General features: G+C 44.6%; 1 protein-coding gene across 2 annotated transcripts in view; it reads left to right on the top strand.

Annotated features, from left to right (window-relative positions):
- The first annotated feature begins 6695 nt into the window (after positions 1-6695).
- Positions 6696-22845, top strand: part of Slc17a8 (solute carrier family 17 member 8) — a 55281-nt gene continuing 39131 nt past the window's right edge. The window contains exon 1 of one of the 2 annotated variants that reach the window (XM_039078509.2): positions 6696-8823. In XM_039078509.2, coding sequence (XP_038934437.1) covers positions 8723-8823 — 101 coding nt within the window. In that variant the 5' untranslated portion in view covers positions 6696-8722. The remainder of the gene's footprint in view (positions 8824-22845) is intronic. The other variant, NM_153725.2, reaches the window with a different exon arrangement.

Here is a 22845-nt window from a genome sequence, read left to right as displayed (position 1 = left end):
TTATTCTCAACACGATGAAATTATCTGGCCACTCAGGGTTTTGTGGAACCTCAGTAACGGGAAGGTAGAGTCGGTGAGATAGCTTAGCAGGTGAAGGCGCTTGCGACCACGCCCGACAACCTGAGTTTGATTCCTGGCACCCACATGGTAGAAAGAGAGAATCTACTCAGGCAAGCTATCTTCTTCACACGCACACAATTGGAAGCGAAGGCAATAAAAATATCTCAATATGGTTTGTGGCCCTGGCTTTTTGTAACATTTCGGTATGCATCATTCTATCACAATGGCATTTATTAAGTTTACTTTGGTTCTGGATGCCACCTAGGAATCTGTGAAAATTTTAAAATCATTCTGCAGGGACTATAAAACAAAGCCCCCCCCGCCCCCCCACCATGGTTTAATGACACACGGTCAAAGGAACCAGTGTCTTCCCATTTCCTCAAAAGGAGGGGAAGTGATTCATCCTAGTTGCCAACCAATATTTGCACACAGCCCGCAGGTAGCAGGTGGTTCAGGAGCAAGGACAATTCCACTGCTGTTGCCACTGGAAACCAGGGTAAGATATTAATGTGTTTTGTCGTGGAGAACGAAGCCTTCTGAACAGAAACAAGAGGCAATCAAGGACAGCAAGCAAATGAATGAATGGCGCTGTTTACTCGTTTTTGCTTGTGGGGACAGGCTTTTACGGGGGGGGGGTGTCTTGGAAAGCCTCAATCTTGTGGTGATTCCTTGCCTCTACTTCCTACAGTCAAAGAAACACGCCATTACTCTTGGTTCATAAGTATGAGTTCGTTTGTAATAAGTCCTTTAGAGTGTGAGTGTGCGTGTGTATGTGTGTGCATGTGTGTGCATATGTGTGTGCACATATGTATGTGTGCATGTGCACATGCAACAGTGAAAGAAAGAGTGTGTGTGTGTGTGTGTGTGTGATGCAGGATGCACATGCACACGTGTCATGGTGGTCATGTGGACGTCAGAGAACAATTCTTGAGAGTCAGTTTTCTTCCACCTTGTTGAGTCGGAGTCTGTCTTGTTTCTGCCATCCTGCCATAGGCCTCCGGGTAATATTTCTGTATCCATCTCCCCAGAGGAAGGCTGGGGTGACAGAGGGATACCCTCCCATCACACTTCTTTTTAAAGCAAGGGTTCTGGGAGTCCAGGTTGGGTGACCCGGCTTGTACAGCCAGTGTTTCTCCTGAGCCACCTTGCCAGCCCACGGGTGTGATTCTCATCCCCTCTGCCTGACGCCCCAGTACATTGTTGTCTCCATTCATTCACTTTCAGCAATGAGGGGCAGTAGTGGGCCTGACCCAGTTCTGTGGGAAGTTACAAAGCTTGAAAGGGGGGGAAGTTAACAGCTTTATAAAGACAACAAATCACTTTTTTATTTTATTTTATTTATTTTATGTGTACAGATCCTATTGCAGATGGTTGTGAGCCACCATATGGTTGCTGGGATTTGAACCCAGGACCTCTGGAAGAGCAGTCAGTGCTTTTAACCACTGAGCCATCTTTCCATACCCCAATGAATCATTTTAATTTGTAAAGAAATTTTTTTGTGTGTGAGCATATGAATGTATATGTACATGTGTGAGTATGTACATGTGTTTTGTGTGTGTGTGTTTCGTGTGTACGCATGTGCCTGTGGAGACCAGAAGAGGCATTAGAGCTGAAGCCACAGCTGACTGTGATCTTCCCAACAGAAGTGCTGGGGACTGAACTTGGGTCCCCTGGAAGAGCTCAAGTAAATGCGGTGAGAAGTTCGGCAGAGTAAACTGAGAATTTGTCATGGGATTTACATATGGCTCCTCCCCCAAACTGACTTTGGATAAATTCTTTATTAGGCTTCAGATTGCTTATATGTAAAAATGGAGTAATGTTTGCTCATCCAACTTAGCATAACCTCCTCTCCATTCTAAGTTATGAGAGGGGAACCCTAAACCTAAAACGATGAGGAAGCAGTCACAACGGGTTGGGATAAAGGTTCCTATTTGCCTCCCTATGGGAGGGTCTCATCCAGTCTGCAGTCCACAGTAGAACTCCTAAGCCAGGATCTAGGGAATCATTGTGTCAACTTCTTTTCAATTTGTTGTGAGTTTAACTTCAGCCAAACACTTTATCGAAAGCAAACGTGTTACTGTGTAATCTTGAAAACCAGCGCCCTGCTCCTTTAAAAAAAAAAAAAAAACTTCTATAAGCTTACCTACCAATAGGGTACACGTTAAGGTCCCCACATTAACAAGTTCATACAGTACCACACAGCATACCCGCTACGATGCCATTGTTCCCCCCTGTTTTGGTTTGCCTCCCTGTCTCTTCCTGAAGCTCACACCATTCCCTCTGTCCTAAGGAAGCCCTCTTCCAGTCCTATCTGCTGGCTGCAGTTGGCATCCTCGCTCACACTTGAGGGACACTTTCCTTCTGCACGTTTACTTGTTTCATTAAGAGAAGTATTGTTTCCTTGGTAACACCATTGCCTGAAAAGCCACCCACAAGACCTTCATGAAACGGAACAACAACAACAACAACAACAACATCAGTGAATAAAGGAGCCTCAGTTCTGAAAGGTCTGTTCGTAGGAGTCCCAACTGCCCACCCTATAGTAAACCAAACAGTGCACAGAGAATATCTATTCTGGCTTCTGTTTTGGGAAGCACTGGTCCTGCGCCCTAGTCCTTTGGGTCTGTGGTGGCATGTTGTGGTGAAAGACGTACTGGAATGTCTTTTGCCCTGTGGCTAGGAAACAAAGGAATAGAGGAGAGGAACAGGGTTCCACAGTTTGCTTCAAGCATCCCAGTGACCTAGAGACCTCCCACTCGGCCCCGCCTCCTCAGGACCTGGCAACACCAGGCTAAGGAGGCAGCCTTTATTTACCACAGGGACATTTTGGGTGGTGGTGGGGGAGCAAAGTGTTTATACATTTCCAGCTCACAATCCATCACTGAGGGGATTCAGGGAAGGAGCTCAAGGCAGGAACCCAGAGGCAGGAACTGATGCAGAGTCCATGGAGAAGCCCTTTTTCCCGGTTTGCGTTTAGTTCTTCATTTAGCTAGCTTCCCCCGCCCCCATCTTTCAACAGAAATCTTTTTTTTTTTGAAGATTTTATTTTTCTTATCTATATGAGCACACTGTAGCTATCTTCAGACACACCAGAAGAGGGCGTCAGATCCCATTACAGATGCTTGTGAGCCACCATGTGGTTGCTGGGAATTGAACTCAGGACCTCTGGAAGTGCAGTCAGTGCTCTTAACCCTTGAGCCATGTCTTTAGCCCCCCTCAACAGAAATCTTACTACCCCACAGCAAGAAAAAAATATGAAGTTGAATCAGTATATTAGTATAAATACCTGACTTAGAAAGCACACAGCCACTTTGATAGGTAATTGGCTAGAGATTAAGTTTCCCGTGTGTCACAGTGAATGGAAGATGGTTGAACAAACATACAGCTCTTAAATATTGAAGTCTAGCAGGAAGGACAGCCCATGGCACACTGGGATGCAAAAGAACTTTTAAAAACTTCATACATGCTGATCTATGCCTTTACCCCCAGTACTCGGGAGGAAGAAGCAGTTTGAGTTTTGTGAGTTTGAGCTCAGCCTGGTCTACACAGTAAGACCCTGTCTCAAAAAATAAAAATAAAAACAATCAAACGAGTTTCATTTCCCTTCGAATTGTACTTTAACATATAGTTATAGCCATATACAGACTGTGTTTCTCTGTATTCTTTTCTAGTTGTAAGTGTTAAGGATGCAGAAATGTGTAAGGAAAAATGTTCCTATAATACTGAGCATCTGATAAAGCTTTGTAAATCATGCCAGCATCATTCAGGGCTTTGTTTCAATCATGTCTCTTTTAAATATCTTTTGATTTTTGATATTATAACTTAATTCCAATATTTTTGGGTGTGTGTGTGTGTATGTGTACTCTGGGTCTGAACTAGAGCACTGGGTGAGCGCTCTAACCTCAGCTCTAATAAAGAGTTAGGAGACAATGTTTAATGCCAGGCTTCTTATCCCACCAGTTCAGTCTCTTAGCTGTGTGATCTGCAGCAAATGTATATATAACCCCTCTCCCTGTGCCTCAGTTCTCTCAATGTATATATAACCCCTCTCCCTGTGCCTCAGTTCTCTCAATGTATATATAATCCCTCTCCCTGTGCCTCAGTTCTCTCAATGTATATATAATCCCTCTCCCTGTGCCTCAGTTCTCTCAATGTATATATAACCCCTCTCCCTGTGCCTCAGTTCTCTCAATGTATATATAATCCCTCTCCCTGTGCCTCAGTTCTCTCAATGTATATATAACCCCTCTCCCTGTGCCTCAGTTCTCTCATTGTGTGTCGTATAACGATAGAACCTACTTATGGCCCTTTCGGGAGGGCTTAAATAAGCCAGTGCATAGTAAAAGCTTGATGTCTGGGTGGTGGATGGGACAGGCTTGGCCCCCCATAGACTCCTGGGTTTGAATGCTTGGCCCATAGAGGGTGGCACTATTAGGAGGTGTGTCCTTGGAGGAAGTGTGTCACTGTGGCAGCCAACCTTGAGGTCTCCTATGCTCATGCCCAGTGTGACACACTGCTGCCTGAGGACCACGATGTAGAACTCTCGGCTCAGTCAGCACCATGTCTGCCTGCAGGCTGTCACGTTTCCCACCGTGAGATAATGGACTGAACCTCTGAAAGTGTAAACCGGCCCCAGTTCAATGTCTTCTTCTACAAGGTTTGCCTCGGTCATGGTGTCTCTTCACAGCCTTAAGTCTAGCTAAGACAATCTGGCACCTGGGAGATGTCCCCCAGATTAGAGTGGTCACTACCACTAACCATCCGCAGCACCAGCTCAACTTGTGCCTCATGCCCAGGGCTTTCTGCGGGACTGGTGCTCTCGGCAGCTGCTGGCCCTCAGAGACTGATGTGGTCTTTGCTGGGTTCTGCTCCCAGTATGTAATGTGATGTATAAGGAGTTTAAACCTATTTGGGAGTTGGAGGATGGGTTAGAAACTCTGCTACGGGTGCTATTCTGTAGGAGAGACTGCTTACATTTTATTGGCTAGCATGTGCTTTGAACAGATGAGTGACCTTGGGGGGGGGGAAGAAAATGCATAGTAAGGGAATAGACATGTGGTTTCCTGGGGCTTTAGGGTTCTATGCTATACAGGGTTGTATTGGCAAGGTTGGTGACAAGAAAATGCCCTTTTAAGAGCACAGGACTGGGCAAGATTGTGCGTGCGTGCGTGCGTGCGTGCGTGTGTGTGTGTGTGTGTGTGTGTGTGCTTGTGTGTGTGCATGTATGTGTACATGTGTGTCTGAATGTGTGCATGGTTTGTACACATGTGTGTACACGTGTGCCTGTGTGCATGTGTGTGTGTATGTGTGTATCTGTATGCAGGTGTGCATGTGTGTGCAAACAGAATAGCTGTTCCTAAAGCTCATATGCAAAATACTTAGAGTGAAGGAAGGCGATTTTTTAGAAGAGCAAAGTTGAAGGACCTTCATTTTCTCACCCATAGCTTACAAAGCAACAGTTGGGACAGTGTGACACTGACATATTAACTTGGTGTATAGATTGATGGAACAAAATTCAGAGTCCAAGAGTCTTTATGGTTTTGTTTAATAAATCAATTAAAGAAAAAGAAGTGCCAACATAGTCCATTGGAGAAGAGATAGCATTTCCTGAGCTGAGGGGATAGGCTCAGCCGCTAACGCATTTCATTTTAAGCAGGAGGACCCGAGTTCAGTCTCCAGAAACCATGCATAAGTACCCAGCCAGGTGGTTCACCCTTGTAATCCCAGCAGTGAAGCGGTAAGGCCGGAGGGAGGGTTCCTGAGGCCAGCTACTCTAGCCTATTCCGTAGCTCCTGGTCAGTGAGGAACCTTGCCTCAAAAGATCCTGAGGAGAGCAATTGAGGCTGTCCTCTGGCGTCCACATGCACATGCATGCATATTCCCCTGCACACACACATACAGATGCATTGCAAAGAAAGCGTAGCACTTTCTAACAAACGATGGGTCTTTGCATGATGAATTTGGATGTTTGTCTCATGAGATGCATAAACACGGCCACAGACTCGCACTTAAGTGCTCCAACAGTAAAGCTCTTAGAATACAACACAAGAGGAAACCTTTGAGGCCTCAGGACGGCTGAGACAAAGTCTGTGAAAAAAAATGCATCCATTTTTTTTTCTCATCAAAATATAAAAAGTCTGTACTTCAAAATATAGATAGATGGGGAAGAGCAGAAGCACAGGCAGACCTGTGAAATGGTTTGCAACACACGTATCTGGCAAAGAAACAATGTCCAGAACACGTACCCATGGGATCATTAATAAGCAGACAAAACCCATTTAAAACATATAAAGTACCTAAACAGGCACTTCCCTCCCCTTCCCCCACAGATGCTACTGGCTCAAAAGCACCTGAAAAGATGGTCAGCGTGTCGTTAGTCATCGATTAATTTAATGCAGATTAAAACCACAGGCAGATGCTGTTATGCCCACCATGGTGGTTATACTTTAGAAAAGAAGGGAAATGTTGGCACGGATTTGAAGAAAAGGGAACTATCAAATGGGCTAGAGGAACTGTCAAATACAGCCGCTTTGAGGGTAACTTGGCAGCGTCTTAAAAAGTGAAAAGTCCATTTCCTTAAGCATTTACCCCAGAGAAATTAAAGCGGAAAGTCATAAACAAATGTTCACAGTAGTTTTATCCAGAACAAAATAAGAACCTAAAATGGCCATCAATAAATCAATGGGCAGTGTGTGGCGTATCTATCCAAGGACTAGTTATCGACATACAGGCAGTGTATCCACGTAATGAAATGTTATAAACGGCAAGAAGGAACTGATGCATGCCGGGTGCTGGATATCTCATCTCACATCTCATATCTCACATGCTGGGTGAAAGAAGCCAGCCACAAGAGACCAAATCACACACGATTCTATTCAGAGGAAGTAGCCAGAAAAGGCAAATCTATAGGAACAATACATGTATAGTTCCTATAGAACCATGGGATGTGGATGGAGATAAACCATGAGTGTGAGGGATTAAATGAGTCGATGGAAATATTCTAAAATGGCTTCATGGAAGTAATTGTACAAGTTGGTAAATTCCACAAAGACTCATCGTGCTATATTCCCTTTGGAAGAAGGAGACGGTGTTGTTTGGATAGGCTAATCACCAGCCGTGTAATCTCAGACACAGCTAACTTCTTGCCTCTGTTTACAGCCATTAAAATTGGGAAAAATAGGAAGTCAATACACCTAAGGCGACGGTAGGGCATTGACTATGGTGTGCACAGAGTTTGTAGCACAGCATTGACTGCGGGAAGATCTCGGCTGAGCCTACTGCAATCCAGTGCTAATGGACCTTAATTCAGATCTGAAGAAGGTTTTGGACTACAGTGCACACAGAACACAGCAATTCTTGTGGAAACAGATCCTGGGATCCTGAGGGGTTACATCTACTCATGGCGTCTCATATTCGTCTTGGAGCATCAGTACCTCCCGTACAAGGCTGTTTGCTCATGGCTGCACTCGTACTGGGGGCATAGTCCTGAAGCCTGTAATGTGGGAGCAACTGGCTGTTCCTACACAGGTCCAGCGGGTGTTTGGGCAACATCCACTGTCATCCAAGTCTAGGTCATTTGGGGGCTTACAAGAGGGCCACCTCCCCTGGTCTATGGGACTTTGAAATGATGCCTTCGTGAGGCGGGAACCTCTAGAGGCTGTGCAGATAAAAGGGCAAAGGAGGTTACCAAGGCGAGGGGTATCACCTGAGGAAACCCCAGAAGCAGGAGGGAGCTTGCTGAGTTCGGGCTAGCGTTGCTATGGAGAATAGACAAGAAACAAGGGTCGGGGGTCTTTGGAGACGTTTCTGTTGCTCTTGAGGACAAGCAGTGAGGAGCTCAGAGCAGGTGGTAGGACAAGCTCAGATATCCTCGCTCGGTCCTAAAGGCATCTGTGTACTGTCCCTCCTCGATGTTGTGACCTGGGTTATGCATTCAGCCTGAAGTGTGCTGTTCCTTGGACCACATACGTGCTCGTGCCCAGCTCAAAAAGCGCCTCCCATTCTACCCGAAAGGGACTAAAAGGCATGACATAGTGGTTGAGAGCCGATGGGACTGGACCTAAGAAAAGCAGGAGACTTGTAAATGTTTCATAAACTTCACTCTGGGCTCCGGCCCTGGCTGGGAGCCCATTCATAAGCCCAGGCTGCAGAGGGGCAGGTGTTCTTGGTTTCTATAGCATCGCCCCAGGGAGAAGCTGACAGCGCCACCTGCAAGCTGAAGGAAGCAGGAGGGGCCAGGGCTGGCTTCAGAAACTGCTGCTGGTCTCAGGACCCCTCATACACTGGAGCTCACTTTAGCTTCTCCAGCCGGCCACAGCCAGGGATACAGGCTGTGCTCAGTCTGAGCGTGGCTGCCCGAGACAGCTGTCACAGGCTGCTGCTCAGCCGGTAGCTTTTGCAAGGGACTGGATTCCTAGCCAGCAATTCCTCAACCAGCTTTGTTGACTCTGAATCGAGAGGAGAGGGTTTTTCTCTTCTTAGAACATCCGAGCTGGGGTTCCCCTCCTTTCTGATTTTAAGTAGTTCCCTCCATGAGAACTAAATTTCAAGTGTTCCTCAAGGGCAAACGCAGCGCCCCTGGGCTGGAGGTTCGAGAGGATGACAGCTTCTGAGGTCGCCTGCTAAGGGCTCTGAGGTGCCTCTCCTATTGCCCCCATTCAAAATGCCATTTAACGCATTTGATACCTTCAAAGAAAAAATTTTGAAACCCGGGAAGGAAGGAGTGAAGAATGCCGTGGGAGATTCGCTGGGGATCTTACAAAGGTAAACTCTGAACTTGAACTTTAGATTTATTTCTGAGTAGCTTCACGTTGCCAGTGTCTAAGATATTTTGAATTGTGTTTATAAAGTCGCATTTTAACGGGAATAGGGGTGGGTCACATCAGATGGTTTCTGGAACCTCCTCTAGAGCCAAGTTTATGTCTGGACAAAAAGATGTGTGGAAAGTATCGGGACTTGCCAAGCATGCATTAAGTCCCCGAGTTCAATCCTCAGCGCTAGGATGTGGAGGTGAGAGGGTTTATTCAAGTCAGGAATATACCAAGGCAAACACTGTTTTATCTGTTAGAATTGCCACTCACCTGTTTACCTGTTAGGAATATCACTCACTGCTGGTGGTATTATTTATTATACATATGCTTGTTATAAGAATCAAAAGGAATTCTGGAGCCGGAATTTCATGTTAATTCAGTAGCAATGATGTAGTTGCACTTTGAGCAGAAATAAGAGAGTTTCACTAAAAATGATAGTCAAATATTTGCAGTATTTTTTTTCTTACATACATATTTTAAACCCAAATACATAATAGAAAGCAAGTGAAATGTCTCTTCGTGATATCGTTCTCAAAGAGGAGAGTGGCTGTAAGGTAGTTTAGAGATGGTAACTTAAAGCATCAGCATTCTGTAAGGGAGAAAAATTGTATGTAGTAGCAGCAGCAACATTCTAAGACTGTTGGTGAATTCAAAGAGATATTTAGTCCGTGACGAGAAAAAAACAACAGTTTTCATATAAAATTTATTACCACAGCAGGAGAGTTTGCCATGTATGAATGAATTGGTATCACATTTTAATTTGTTCCTTTTCTTAGTCGATAGTAAATGTCTCCTTAGGTTTTGTGGGTGAATTAACCAGTAGTCATCTGGGCAAGGTAACATGGTTTCTTTTATCTCTCAGATATAGGGATTGTGAGCAACGGCATTGTTATCTTTTTTGTTGTTGTTTGTTTATTTTTTTTCGGTGTTTGAATAATCATTTCTAATCCTAGTGTGAAAAAATGACATTTGGATTCTTCTTTTAGCTTTAAAAAAAAACCCATAAATTTTCAAAGCATTAATGCTCAAGAGGTCACTTCTAGGTAACGTGGATGATGTCTGAGAAGCTTCCCATCTCCTGTTTTTACGCCTCGTGTTCCTCTCGATGCTGCGTGTTTCACTGTGTTTCTCCTGATGAGGGTTCATGCCGTAAGAGGATAGAGTTAGCAGCCGCCTCACTTTAGTAATTAGAAAGCTTCCCTCTGAGATGCCGGGCCATCCCGTGCAGGGAGGAACTTGGTGAGAGCACATGAACCTGCCAAAAATAGAAAACGATTATAATATTTTTTTAAATGACTCTTCCATCCTGCGCTGGATCACTCTCCAGGCAGCATCCTACTGTGGTGGCACTCACTTGATTATAAATGCAAAGAGAAAGCACTTTAGTGTAATTGGCTCGTCCGAGGGATGACAAAGAAATCTGGCAGAGGGTCAGCGCTGTTCTCCCAACCTCTGCTGAGTCTGTGAAGACCTGAGGGGAAGTATTTAGTCCTTAGAAATGGTAACTTTGAACCTCAGTTGTTATCCACCATTTCTCCCATGATTCCATTCTTCCCAATGAGTGACATACGGTCAGATTTTTGTCCCCAATTATTATACATTGGGTTTCATTAATAAAAACAAGGGGCATTTGTTTCCCAGCTTATCATAAACATATTTAACCTTAAGCCACCTTCCACTTGATTGCTTTTGGGGGGGAGGGGAACTTTATTGTTTTTGAAAATAGGAAACATCAATCATAAGAATGACTTCTACGGTTTGGTTAGATTATTCGTATGGAGGGATTTTTGCTTACGAAGACGGTAGTCAGGTTCACGACTGAATCAGTAACTTCCAAGTCACACAACCTGCACTTGAAATGGATCTGTGAGTCTGGGGCTCCTTAACCAGCGTCCGAAGCAGTGGTTTTCAACCTTCCTAATGCTGTGACCCTTTAATACAGTTCCTCATGTTGTGGTGACCCCAACCATAAAATTATTTCTCTCGTACTTCATAACTGTAATTTTGCTACTGTTGTGAATTGTAATGTACATGTCCGATATGGAAGATACCTGATATTCAACCCCCAAAGAGGTGGAGACCTGTGTGAGGTTGAGAACTACTGGTCTGGAGACAAGCACCATAGAATAGGCTAGGAGGAGAGTACACCGATCAAATTCTGGACACCGTCATGGCTGACATACTATGGGACATCTTTAGAACAAACAAACCAAATCCAAGATTCAGTGTGTTCGTTAGGCAGACCTTAGGTGGAAATTGCTGGCAGGGAAAGGAAGGAGAGAGAGTACTCAAGCCTCAGTCGTGGTGATCTTTGTGTCAGAATTATCCAGACGAGCTCTGCCACAAGTCTATAAGATGATTACACGCAAAGTGTCCTACCGAGAGCCCAGCATACAAAGAGGCATTTCCTCCTTATTTTGTAGCTTTCCACATAGAACCAGGTGACAGACTCCAAGCCTAACAGTAAAACAAAGTATGTTTTCTGCCTCCAAGGGCATTGGGAGATCAGAAGCCCTGCTTTTAACTCCTCAGGTGAAGGGAGTTATAGACGAGGTCCATCCTAAGGTTTAAGACTGTGAGTATCATCTGAATGGAATTCCCAAAATTCTTCTGTTTGATCATGGACTGCTCCTCCTGGCTTGGGGGGTGGTCACCAAGCAGGGACGCCTTTGAGAGTTCCCACATGGGGTTGATTACTGTCAGTTTCCCTGGAGAATGGTTTCTGTCAGCTCAGCTGCAGGCACGGTTAGAAGTTCGGAGTGAACAAAGATTCCCACACTTAGAGCGGAGCCTGGGGCTGTAGAGTTGACACAGAAGCCACTGAACTTGGAGTGCATGTCCCAAAATTAGCACGCAGATTTGTTCAGCTTCAGTGGTAACGAGGGTATTCCAGGACTGTTCATCCATAGAAATATAGTAATTATGGCCAGTGCATACTGTATTCCAGACATTGTAATTTATTTAATACTATCAAAAAAAAAAAACCCCACAAAGAGGAGACTACTACCGTTGCAATTTTGTAGATGAAGAAATCAAGGCACAGAGAGGTTGAGTAAGTTGTCTGAGGACACATAGCTTACAGATAGCTTAGGTTTCAAACCAGACGTTCTATGTCAAAATCTTTGGCACTTTATTTTTAATTGACACATAATAACTGCCTACTCGTGGAGTATAGTGTGATGATTTGACGCATTATACAATGTAATTTTCAGGTCAAGATAATTAGCACTCCCATCTATTTAAGCATCCAGCATCCTTTGCATTAGAAACTTCGGGATGCCTCTTGTTCTTTATAAGATAGATAGTAAGTTACTGTAAACGATGGCTACCCCTTGGGCTGTCCTTCATCCCTCCCTGCTTTCTCTTCCCTTTCTAGTTCCAAGTGAATATTATTCCACACACGACTTCTGTGACATCGCCTGCCACGCCCCTGTGTGTGTGTGTGTGTGTGTGTGTGTGTGTGTGTGAGTGTAGGGGGGATACTGGGAATTGAACCCAGGTCCTCACATATTTAGTGTTGTATTTGTGTGATAAACAGATGTACCTCACATGCACTTATGGTCCTATCAACAAAGAACTCTGCGTTAAAGATGCTCTGAGATGACATGAGCCTAGGTTCCACCTGCTGTGATATCCTTGATCTGCATGACCTTAGGCAAAGAACATGGTAACACCAGGTGATTCTGCTAAGTTATGTCAGGTCACATCCCATCAATGCTCACAACACCCCCCACCCCCCAAAGTTTGACTTCATTCCACCAGTGCCTTCTCAGTCTACTCTGTACTATATAGACTTCTTGGACTTTTTTTTTCAAGACCAGAGTTTCTTTGTGTAGTCCTGGCTGTCCTGGAACCACTCTAACTCAAGAGATCCCCCTGCCTCTGCTCCCAAGTGCTGGGATTAAAGGATGGTGCTGCCACCACTTGGCTGACTTCCTGGCTCTTACTGGAGCTTCCCCCAACCCCCCAATCCCCAACTCCGCCAAACCCCGCTGCTGTCCTGACTTTCATAAGGTCTGTTCCCAGGGAGAGCTATTCTAGCTTAACCTCCCTCCTCTCACCTACCTCCCAGTGCCCCTTTCTTCATTTTATTCTACCATTGTTAGGCAGGATTCTCTAAAAGCAAAGAGTGTTGAGTCAGGGGGTTTGGGGGAGCCTGAACTATAATTCATGAAAACAAAGCTAACTCATAAAACATGTGATGGAGGCAGTAAGACAGGGCAGGAAAGCAGAGAGGACTATGGGAAGCTGTACTCTCAGGCAGCGGGCAGCGGAGGCTGAGGAACGTAGCCAGCACAGAGGACCAGCCTGGTGCATGGCTGCATTAGTCAGTCAGTGGCTATAGGCTGCTCCAGCAGGTATGGAGATCACTTACCTGTGGGCAGTTTTAGAAGGGAGGGGCTGTGCTTTCCTAGCAGCCCTGAAGGTGAAGGATAAGTGGCTGTTCCAGGCATGAGCTGGCCTGGTCGTCTTGCTCATGCACCTCAGTGCCTGAGCAGCCAACCATTCTATGACTTGCTTCTCTTCTTTTGCTTCTACTTGCTCCTCTCAGGATGATGGTCCATTCAGGTTCATCTGCATCCTGACTCCATGCTCTTTTTTTTTTTTAAATTAGATATATTTCTTTACTTACATTTCAAATGTTATTCCCTTTCCCGGTTTCCTGTCCACAAGCCCCCTATCCCCTCCCCCTCCCCCTTACAGGTATTTCCCCCCATCCATCCCCTTACAACCCCCCTCCCCAACATTCCCCTGCACTGGGGATCCAACCTTGGTAGAACCAAGGGCTTCCTTCCCCTTCCACTGGTGCCCCAACAAGGCTATTCTCTGCTACATATGCAGTTGGAGCCCTGGGTCAGTCCATGTATAGTCTTTCAGTAGTGGTTTAGTCCCTGGAAGCTCTGGTTGGTTGGCATTGTTGTTCTTATGGGGTTGCAAGCCCCTTCAGCTCTTTCAATCCTTCCTCTAATTTCCCCCAAGGGGGTTCTGTTCTCAGTTCAGTGGTTTGCTGCTAGCATTCGCCTCTGTATTGGACATGTTCTGGATGTGTCTCTCAGGAGAGATCTATATCTGTTCCCTTTCAGCATGCACTTTTTAGCTTCATCAATCTTATCTAGTTTTGGTAGCTGTATATATATATATATATATATATATATATATATATATATATATATATATATATATATATATATATATATGGGCCACATGTGGGGCACGGTTTGAATGGCCATTCCTTCAGTTGCTGTTCTAAACTTTGCTTCCATATCCCTTCCTATGAATATGAACTTCCCTTTTAAGAAGGAGTGGGAGCATCCACATTTTGATCATCCTTCTTTTTGAGCTTCCTGTGGTCTGTGGATTGCATCTTGGGTAATTCGAGCTTCTGGGCTAACATCCACTTATCAATGAGTGCATACCAAGTGTGTTTTTCTGTGATTGGGTTATCTCACTCAGGATGATATTTTCTAGTTCATTCCATTTGCTATGAATTTCATGAAGTCATTATTTTTGATAGTTGAGTAGTGTAGATTTCCATTGTGTAGATGTATCACATTTTTTGAATCCATTCCTCTGTTGAAGGACATCTGGGTTCTTTCCAGCTTCTTCTGGCTGTTATAAATAAGGCTGCTATGAACATAGTGGAGCATGTGTCTTTGTTGTATGTTGGAGCATCTTTTGGGTATAAGCCCAGGAGAGGTATAGCTGGGTCCTCAGGTAGTGCAATGTTCAATTTTCTGAGGAACCTCCAGACTGATTTCCAGAGTGATTGTACCAGTTTGTAATCCCACCAACAATGGAGGAGTGTTCCTCTTTCTCCACATCCTCGCCAGCATTTGCTGTCACCTGAGTTTTTGATCTTAGCCATTCTCACTGGTGTGAGGTGGAATCTCAGGGTTGTTATTTCCCTTATGACTGAAGATGTTGAACATTTCTTAAGGTGCTTTTTGGCCATTTGATAATCCTTAGCTGAGAATGTTTTGTTTAGATCTGCACCCCATTTTTAATAGGGTTATTTGGCTCTCTAGAGTGTAAATTCTTGAGTTCTTGGTATATTTTGGGTATTATCCCTCTATCAGATTTGGATTGGTAAAGATCCTTTCCCCATCTGTTGGTTGCCATTTTGTCCTAATGACTGTCTTTTGCCTTACAGAAGCTTTGCAGTTTTATGAGGTCCCATTTGTTAATTCTTGATCTTAGAGTATAAGCCATTGGTGTTTTGTTCAGGAAATTTTCCCCAGTGCCCATGTGCTCGAGACTCTTCTCCACTTTTTCTTCTATTAGTTTGAGTGTATCTGGTTTGATGTGGAGGTCCTTGATCCACTTGAATTTAAGCTTTGTACAGGGTGATAAGAATGGATTGATCTGCATTCTTCTACATGCTGACCTCCAGTTGAACCAGCACCATTTGTTGAAAATGCTATCTTTCTTCCATTGGGTGGTTTTACTCCTTTTTCAAAGATCAAGTGACCATAGGTGTGTGGGTTCATTTCTGGGTCTTCAATTCTGTTCCACTGATCTATCTGCCTGTCTCTGTACCAATACCATACAGTTTTTATGACTATTGCTCTGTAATACTGCTTGAAGTCAGGGATGGTAAATTCCATCAGAAATTCTTTTATTGTTGAGTATAGTTTTGGCTATCTTGGGTTTTTGTTATTCCAAATGAATTTGTAAATTGCTCTTTCTATCTCTATAAAGAACTAAGTAGGAATTTTGATGGGCATTGCATTGAATCTGTAGATTGCTTTTGGCAAAATGGCTGTCTTTACTATATTAATCCTGATAATCCATGAGCATGGGAGATCTTTCCATCTTTTGAGGTCTTCCTCAATTTCTTTCTTCAGAGGCTTGAAGTTCTTGTCATATAGATCTTTCACTTGCTTGGTTAAAGTCACACCTTTGGGACTGTTATGAAAGGTGTTTATCCTTTGAGTAGAGGAAGGTTACTGATTTGTTTGAGGGATACAAATTGGAAGGGAAGAAATCAAAATATCACTATTTGCAGATGATATGATAGTGTACTTAAATGACCCCAAAAGTTCCACCAGAGAACTACTTAACCTGATAAACAACTTCAGCAAAGTGGGGTATAAAATTAACTCAAATAAGTCAGTAAGCTTCATGCTTTTAATCCCTGAGCTATCTTCCAGAGAAGCTACCAAAACAAACAATAGCTCCCACTGAAATGATTGGTCTTTCTTCTTCAATTATTTTGATTTCCTCCATTTCTGTTTTTTCCTCTGGGAAGTTGATCCTGACTGTCAGCCCGGAGGGATCTGAAACCAAGTTAATATTTCCTTCCTGGGTCTTGGTTATTGAATCTACCCATTTGCAGGTCACACTTGACCAAAGAATACCAGGGACTGTCTCAGTAGGTATCTGGATGCCAAAATATTTCTTCTTTCATAATAAAGTCACAGTCCTAATCTCTCCTGAGGACCAGGATCCATGCTGCTTGTTGTTGTGATGGTCCTTGGTCTTTCTGTAATCTTCTTCCATGATGGCCTCAAAGAGGCCAGACAGTAATCATAGCCCCTCATTTAATGGGAGGGCCTTTGTGTTCCACACCTGATCTTAGCCAAGAGGTCAAGAAGAGATTCCAAGGTGCTGGAGAGATGGCCCAGTGGTTGGGAGTGTCTGCTGCTTTTGCAGAGGATCCAAGTTCAGTTCCCAGCACCTACATCTGGATGGAAGCTCCCTCTGGTCTCTGTAGGCACTGGACACATGTACACATCCTCACAGACACACAGACAGACACATGAAAATAAAAATAAAATCTTTAAAGAAAGAGAAGTGATTCCGAAGAGTTCCAAATGGGAGAGTTCTTCCTGGTGAGCCAGGATCTGTCAAGCCATGAGCTGAGCTCTGAAGAGTGATTTTTTTCCTCAGACTTAGCCATCCCTCATCTTTGTCTTAGTCACTGTCCTATTGCTTTGAAGAGACACCATAACCAAAGGCAGCTCTTATAAAAGAAAGCATTTAACTTGGGGCTTGCTTGCAGTTTCGGGGGCTTAGTCTATGATTATCATCGTGGGATGCCGACAGGCATGGTGGTGGAGCAGTGGCTGAAAGCTTTACATCCTGATCTATAGGAGGCAACTATCCAGCCAAGGAGAGAGGGAGAGAGACAGAGACAGAGACAGAAACGGAGAGATAGAGAGGGATAAAGGGAGAGGGATAGAGATGGGGGAGAGAGAAAGATCTATCTATCATCTATCTATCTATCTATCTATCTATCTATCTATCTATCTATCTATCTATCTATCTATCTATCTCATCTATCTATCTATCTATCTATCTATCTATCTATCTATCTATCTATCTATCTACCTACCCACCTATCTATCTATCTATCTATCTATCTATCTATCTATCTATCTATCTATCTATCTATCTATCTATCTACCTACCTCCCTATCTATCTATCTATCTATCTATCTATCTATCTATCTATCTATCTATCTATCTATCTACCTACCTACCTACCTACCTATCTATCTATCTATCTATCTATCTATCTATCTATCTATCTATCTATCTATCTCTATCTTTTAAAACCTCAAAGCCCATCCCCAGTGGCACACCTGCTCCATGAGGAACACACCTCCTAGTTCTTCCCAAACAGTCTCACCAAATGGGGACTAAGCATGCAAATATTTGAGCCTATGGGAGCCTTTCTCATTCAAACTACCACACCATCTCTCCAGTGGGGACATTATGTTTTCATGGCTTTGATCATGCCAGCTCATGAAAACTATTTTTGACTACATTGTCTCTTGATATCCTGTGATGAGGTAGTCCATTTACCCTCCCCTGCTCCACTCAGTTGCAATGCCAGGAGTTGGGCTTTATCTACTAGGGAGGCATGGCCTTACTCTAGATTGCATGCTGCTGTTCATTGAGAGTTTGTTAGACAGTTCATCTGATACTTTCCCTCATACGGAACCAGAGGTATGTAGATAATACATCTCGAGCAGTGAGATGGCTTCTACTGTATCCTGGGCAAGTCATGGGCCACTTTCTTGCTTTTGGATCTTACCTAAAACTAACAGTTTTCAGTGTATAGTTTGTTTCACAGAATAAGTATGTCAGAACAATGTTCCCTAGTGTTCAAGACAGTGCTTTGTATATCTTTAAGTAGAAAATACTGAGTACAGCCATTTTTCCTTTACTTAGAAGGAAGTGTTCTAGAATGCCCTGAACCAAGTTTGTATGTGTGTGCACGCGAGCACTATGTGCATGTGTGTGCCTGTGTGTGCATGTGTGTGTGTGTATACCTGTAAATTCTTGAAAAATTTATTTGTCATACTCAGATGGACATGAATTTTATGAGTAATTGGCATTCATTTTGTTAATGAGCTCTGTAAAACATGTTATGTACTTGTCATAATGGACCGCTGCGGTATTCTGAGGAAGTTCCTGCAGATCTGCGACTATGAATCACCATAAAATCTCATAAATCTTCCCACTGGGATTTGCTTCAAAGGACCTCAGGTTTGAACTCTCAGGTCTCTTTTCTAACCATAGCCAGGAGACTTCCCTTTCTTCCCCCTCCTCCCCTCCCTCACTCCTTCTCCTCTCCTGTCCCCTCCCCTCCCCCACTCCCTCTCCTCTCCTCTCTCCTCCCCTCCCCCACTCCTTCTCCTCTCCCCTCTCCTCCCCTCCCCCCTCCCTCTCCCCTCCCCTCCCCTCCCCCACTCCCTCTCCTTTCCCCTCCCCTCCCCCACTCCTCCTCCTTGCCCTCCCTTCCCCTTCCCCTTGCTCCCCATCCTGTTCTTTTCTCCTCTCCCATCTTCGGTTTTCCTCTTTCCCTCCTTCCCTTTCCACCCACGCTCTCTCCTCTTTTTCCTCTAACCACTGTCCTCCCAGCTCCATCCACCCACTTCCACCCCTCTCCTTCCTCCTCCTCCTCTTCATAGCAGATGGATCCAGAGCCTTGTTCTTGTGAAGCACATGCTCTACTCTAGGGCACCAGTCCTGGGAGGTCGTTGTTGCTTTGCCTCTGAGACAGGGCTGACTTCAAACTCAGCCTTCCGGGTAGCTGGGATAGCCTGCACCCCACCCCCACCAAATCTCCCTATATTGCTAAGTCCTAGGCTCAGTCCCTAGTCTTTCCGGTAGATGTTATTATAGGCTTAGGCCACTGTCCCTGGCTTTATTTTCAGGTCTAAAGAGTCTTTTTTTATATTTTCCCAAACTCTCCAATACATGTATCTAACAGCCAAATTCTTTAAATGCTCGGTTTAGGCGCACTACATAAAGAACCTACGGAAGACAATGTTTCAGTTTTGGACATGGACATATATAATGTACGAACACATAGACGCTCTCTCGGCTTCCACGGAGCAGCACACTGCACTACTCAAGGGGCTTCGTTACAATCAACAGATGGATAAAGGGTATCCAGCTTTGATAAAGTGGACAGGAAGGTAGGAAGGCAGGGCCAAGCCTGGATGCTGGATCTGCAGAGGAAGAGCAGTGGGAACACACTATGTGATGACAGGAGATTGTCATCACTCCCGATCACGGCTGTTGGTACCAGTTATGGTTTGCTGGGCAGTCCTCTGGCTGTGACCATGGGCAACAGCTGCCCTCCAGGGCACAACCACTGTTGGCCTCTGAGAAAGCAATTTAAAGGGAGGAAGGGTCTATTTTGGCACCTGGTTGAAGGTACAGTCTAGAAGGGGGAAGCCTGGTGGCTAGAGTGATTGTGGCTGTAGAGGTCTGAGTGTGAGGCTGCTTGTTCACATCTGGGGAGATCAGGAAACAGAGGTGGGGCAGGAAGAAGAGGCCAGGTTATAAACCTCAAGGCTTAGCTAGCCTCTTACTCCAACTGTACTACATAAATAACACATATATGCTATATATATCATATTACATATGATATAAATATATTATAATATTATTATAATAAATATACAATAAACATATCATATATAATAAAATATATTGTAATAAATATTACAATATAATAATATATAATATAAAATATAAATATAAAATAAACACATAAAATAATATATAATAGATAATACAAATTACACACACACACACACACACACACACACACACACATTGTCTCAGTCAGGGTTTGTATTCCTGCACAAACATCGTGACCAAGAAGCAAGTTGAGGAGGAAAGCGTTTATTCAGCTTACACTTCCACATTGCTATTCATCACCAAAGGAAGTCAGGACTGGAACTCACACAGGTCAGGAAGCAGGAGCTGATGCAGAGGCCATGGAGGGATGCTGCTTACTGGCTTGCTTCCCCTGGCTTGCTCAGCTTGCTCAGAACCCAGAGCCACCAGCCCAGGGACAGCACCACCTACAATGGACTGGGCCCTCCCTCCTTGATCACTAGTTGAGAAAATGCCTTACAGCTGGGTCTCATGGAGGCATTTCCTCAACAGAGCTTCTTTCTCTGTGATAACTCCAGCTTGTGTCAAGTTGACACACAATACCAGCCAGTACAATATATATTCTCCCTTAATTCACAACACAGTCTCGAGAGGACTTACCCCATCTTACTTGGAATCGCACCATAAACACGTACCCAATGCTGGCAAGTGGGCGGCGTTTAAGCACTTAAGTGATCTGCGGGTTCTGCTCACTGTGCACGAATGTCATTGAGCTTGTTCCTTAAGTGAGAAACCTCTTCCATAGCCTGTGGAACGCTTGGATTCACTGACGAGTTAACTGTTCTGAAAATGCTTGAAGACTTCTCAGGGTCTGTTGAGCAGTGAGGCTCTGGGGCTTAGACTCTTACTAGACAATCATCGCCCATGAGAACAATGGAAGGAACTTTTGCATGTGGAAAAGGCCCCAGCCCACAGTCCGCAGCTTTCTATATCTGGAGAAACAACAATGCTGGCTGTCACCCTGGAAAGAATGAAGATTCTCTCATCTAAATGAAGAGCCCTGGGCAAACGCGGAGAGAGTCCAGAGTGGTCTAAACAGCTATTATGGCTAATTAAAGCCCTCCATTTCTTAAGAAAGGAATTCTTTTTTTTTTCTCCCTTATTCATGACCAAGTGTGCCCTCCATCCTTCACCTAGAGATTATTTGGGGGACGGGAAGAATACATTCTCACTCGGTCTCTGAGGGCTGCAAGTCTGGAGTGATGTGTGCGCTGACGCCCCAACGCCATTCAGCTGAGTGAAGATCCATTGTCTACGTGAACTGCGCTGAGCTCTGGGAACGAAGACGAGGCGAGGGCTCTTGCCCACCGGGTGGGACGGGTCTTCACTCGTTCGTGCACACATGCGTGATGTGGCGTCATTACTCTCTACCCCTATGCTCAAGAAGACAAAGAGAAAACCCGATCTCTAACTCTCAACACGATCAGCATCCAGACGGAGGACTAGGAAGTCTTATGGTGCCGTGGGGTGCGGGAAGTGTGCTTAGCACAAAACGAATAAAACAGACGCCGAAGTGACACATGGGAGGAGTGGGATGGCGTGGAGCCTGTCAGTTATTCGATGTGCATGCCTTTATTGGCTCTACTATTTTACTCTGTGTGGCTTAAACCCTAACAGCTCCATAACATTTGTTACAGAAGAAATGGGAGATGCAGAGCAGCCAAGACACTTGCCTGAGGCCACACAGCTCTTTACTCATCCCGGCCACGTTGTCTGACTGACTGAAGTGTCCTCTGCCTTAGTCTTCCTGTTTGAGCTTTCCTATATCAAAACGCCAACCCGACGCAGCAAAATCTCAGCCACTGATTCGGTTTATTTCTGAGACAGGGTCACACTACGTAGCTCTTGCTGTCTAGAAGGTCACTAGGTAGACCAGGCTGGGCTCGAACTCGCTGAGATCCACCCGTCTCTGCCTCTAGAGTCCTGGAGATAAAGGAATGTTTCACTAGGCCTGGCAACTTGGTTTTAATTTTATCCTTGGTGTGCTTGTTTGCTTGTTTTTTTTTTTTTTTTAATTTTAGAATAGGAGATGAAGCCCACAGTCTTATGCACATCAGGCAAGTGCCTCTTCACTAAACTGCACCCTCCCACTACTTTAGACATTTTTGAAACGAATCAGTTTGTTGTTCTTTGTACCTTACCCGATACAAATTAAATCTTCATCGTCTGGATGTCTCCTGACCTCCGTCCAGGCTGAGCGAATGCTTCACACACAGCTCAGGACATCTCTCTAGGGTCCACCCTGTGGTCTCTTAGAGTGGAGCTCCGCTGTCCCTTTTCACAAAGGAGACTGGACCTAGAACCCATTGTCTTAGCTGCTCCGTTCACTCGGCCTCTGCATCCATTCTGAGGGAGTGGCTTCAGAGCAGGTAGTTCTAGATTCTGTTGCTCACAGAGCCCACCCTTTCTTCACTGGGGATCTATACCCTTTCCACATCACTCATATGACCCCCATACTCTTGCATGTTTTCTTTGGAAAGTCTCAGGCTATCTTAGCAGGCACTGTGTACCAGAGGATGCTTGCATACGTTTGGGTTTTCTAGGCAGCAGACTGTAAGGTAGGACTAGACACAGGAGACACATGTTGAGAGAACCCGAGGAGGGAGTGGGCATGTCTGGGGAGCAGCTAGACCACGTGCTGTCTGTGGACAGAGAGGGAAGGGAGTCAGGTTAGGGAGAAGAGTTTCGGGTCCCAGTACACTGCTTTGTAGCGACTGTTACTGTGTATGTGTGCATCTTCCTTCTATACCAGCGCAGGAGCTGGAGGAGAGGGGAGAACACACCACAGTCATCAGAGTCATCACTGTCCTTTGTCAGCAGCACAGCCACTGGCCTGTAGTAGGTGCTTAGTAAAATATGCTGTGCTGGTCTGAATCTGAGGACTGTATGTTTTTCCGTGTCTGTGCTTCAAACCTCATCAAAAGAAGCTGCCGAAATTATCTTCTGTATGAATTCGTGGGCAAAGGAAAGTACTTTGTTTTATAAACTGTTTTGTTAACAGTTATGATAGCTACTTACATGAGTTTAATGTTTATGGGAATTGAGAGTCATACTC

This window comes from Rattus norvegicus, chromosome 7 (assembly GCF_036323735.1).
Source record: "Rattus norvegicus strain BN/NHsdMcwi chromosome 7, GRCr8, whole genome shotgun sequence".
Taxonomy (NCBI): Eukaryota; Metazoa; Chordata; class Mammalia; order Rodentia; family Muridae; genus Rattus; species Rattus norvegicus.
Note: the sequence above shows the minus strand (reverse complement) of the source record. Positions and strands in the feature narration are given on the sequence as shown.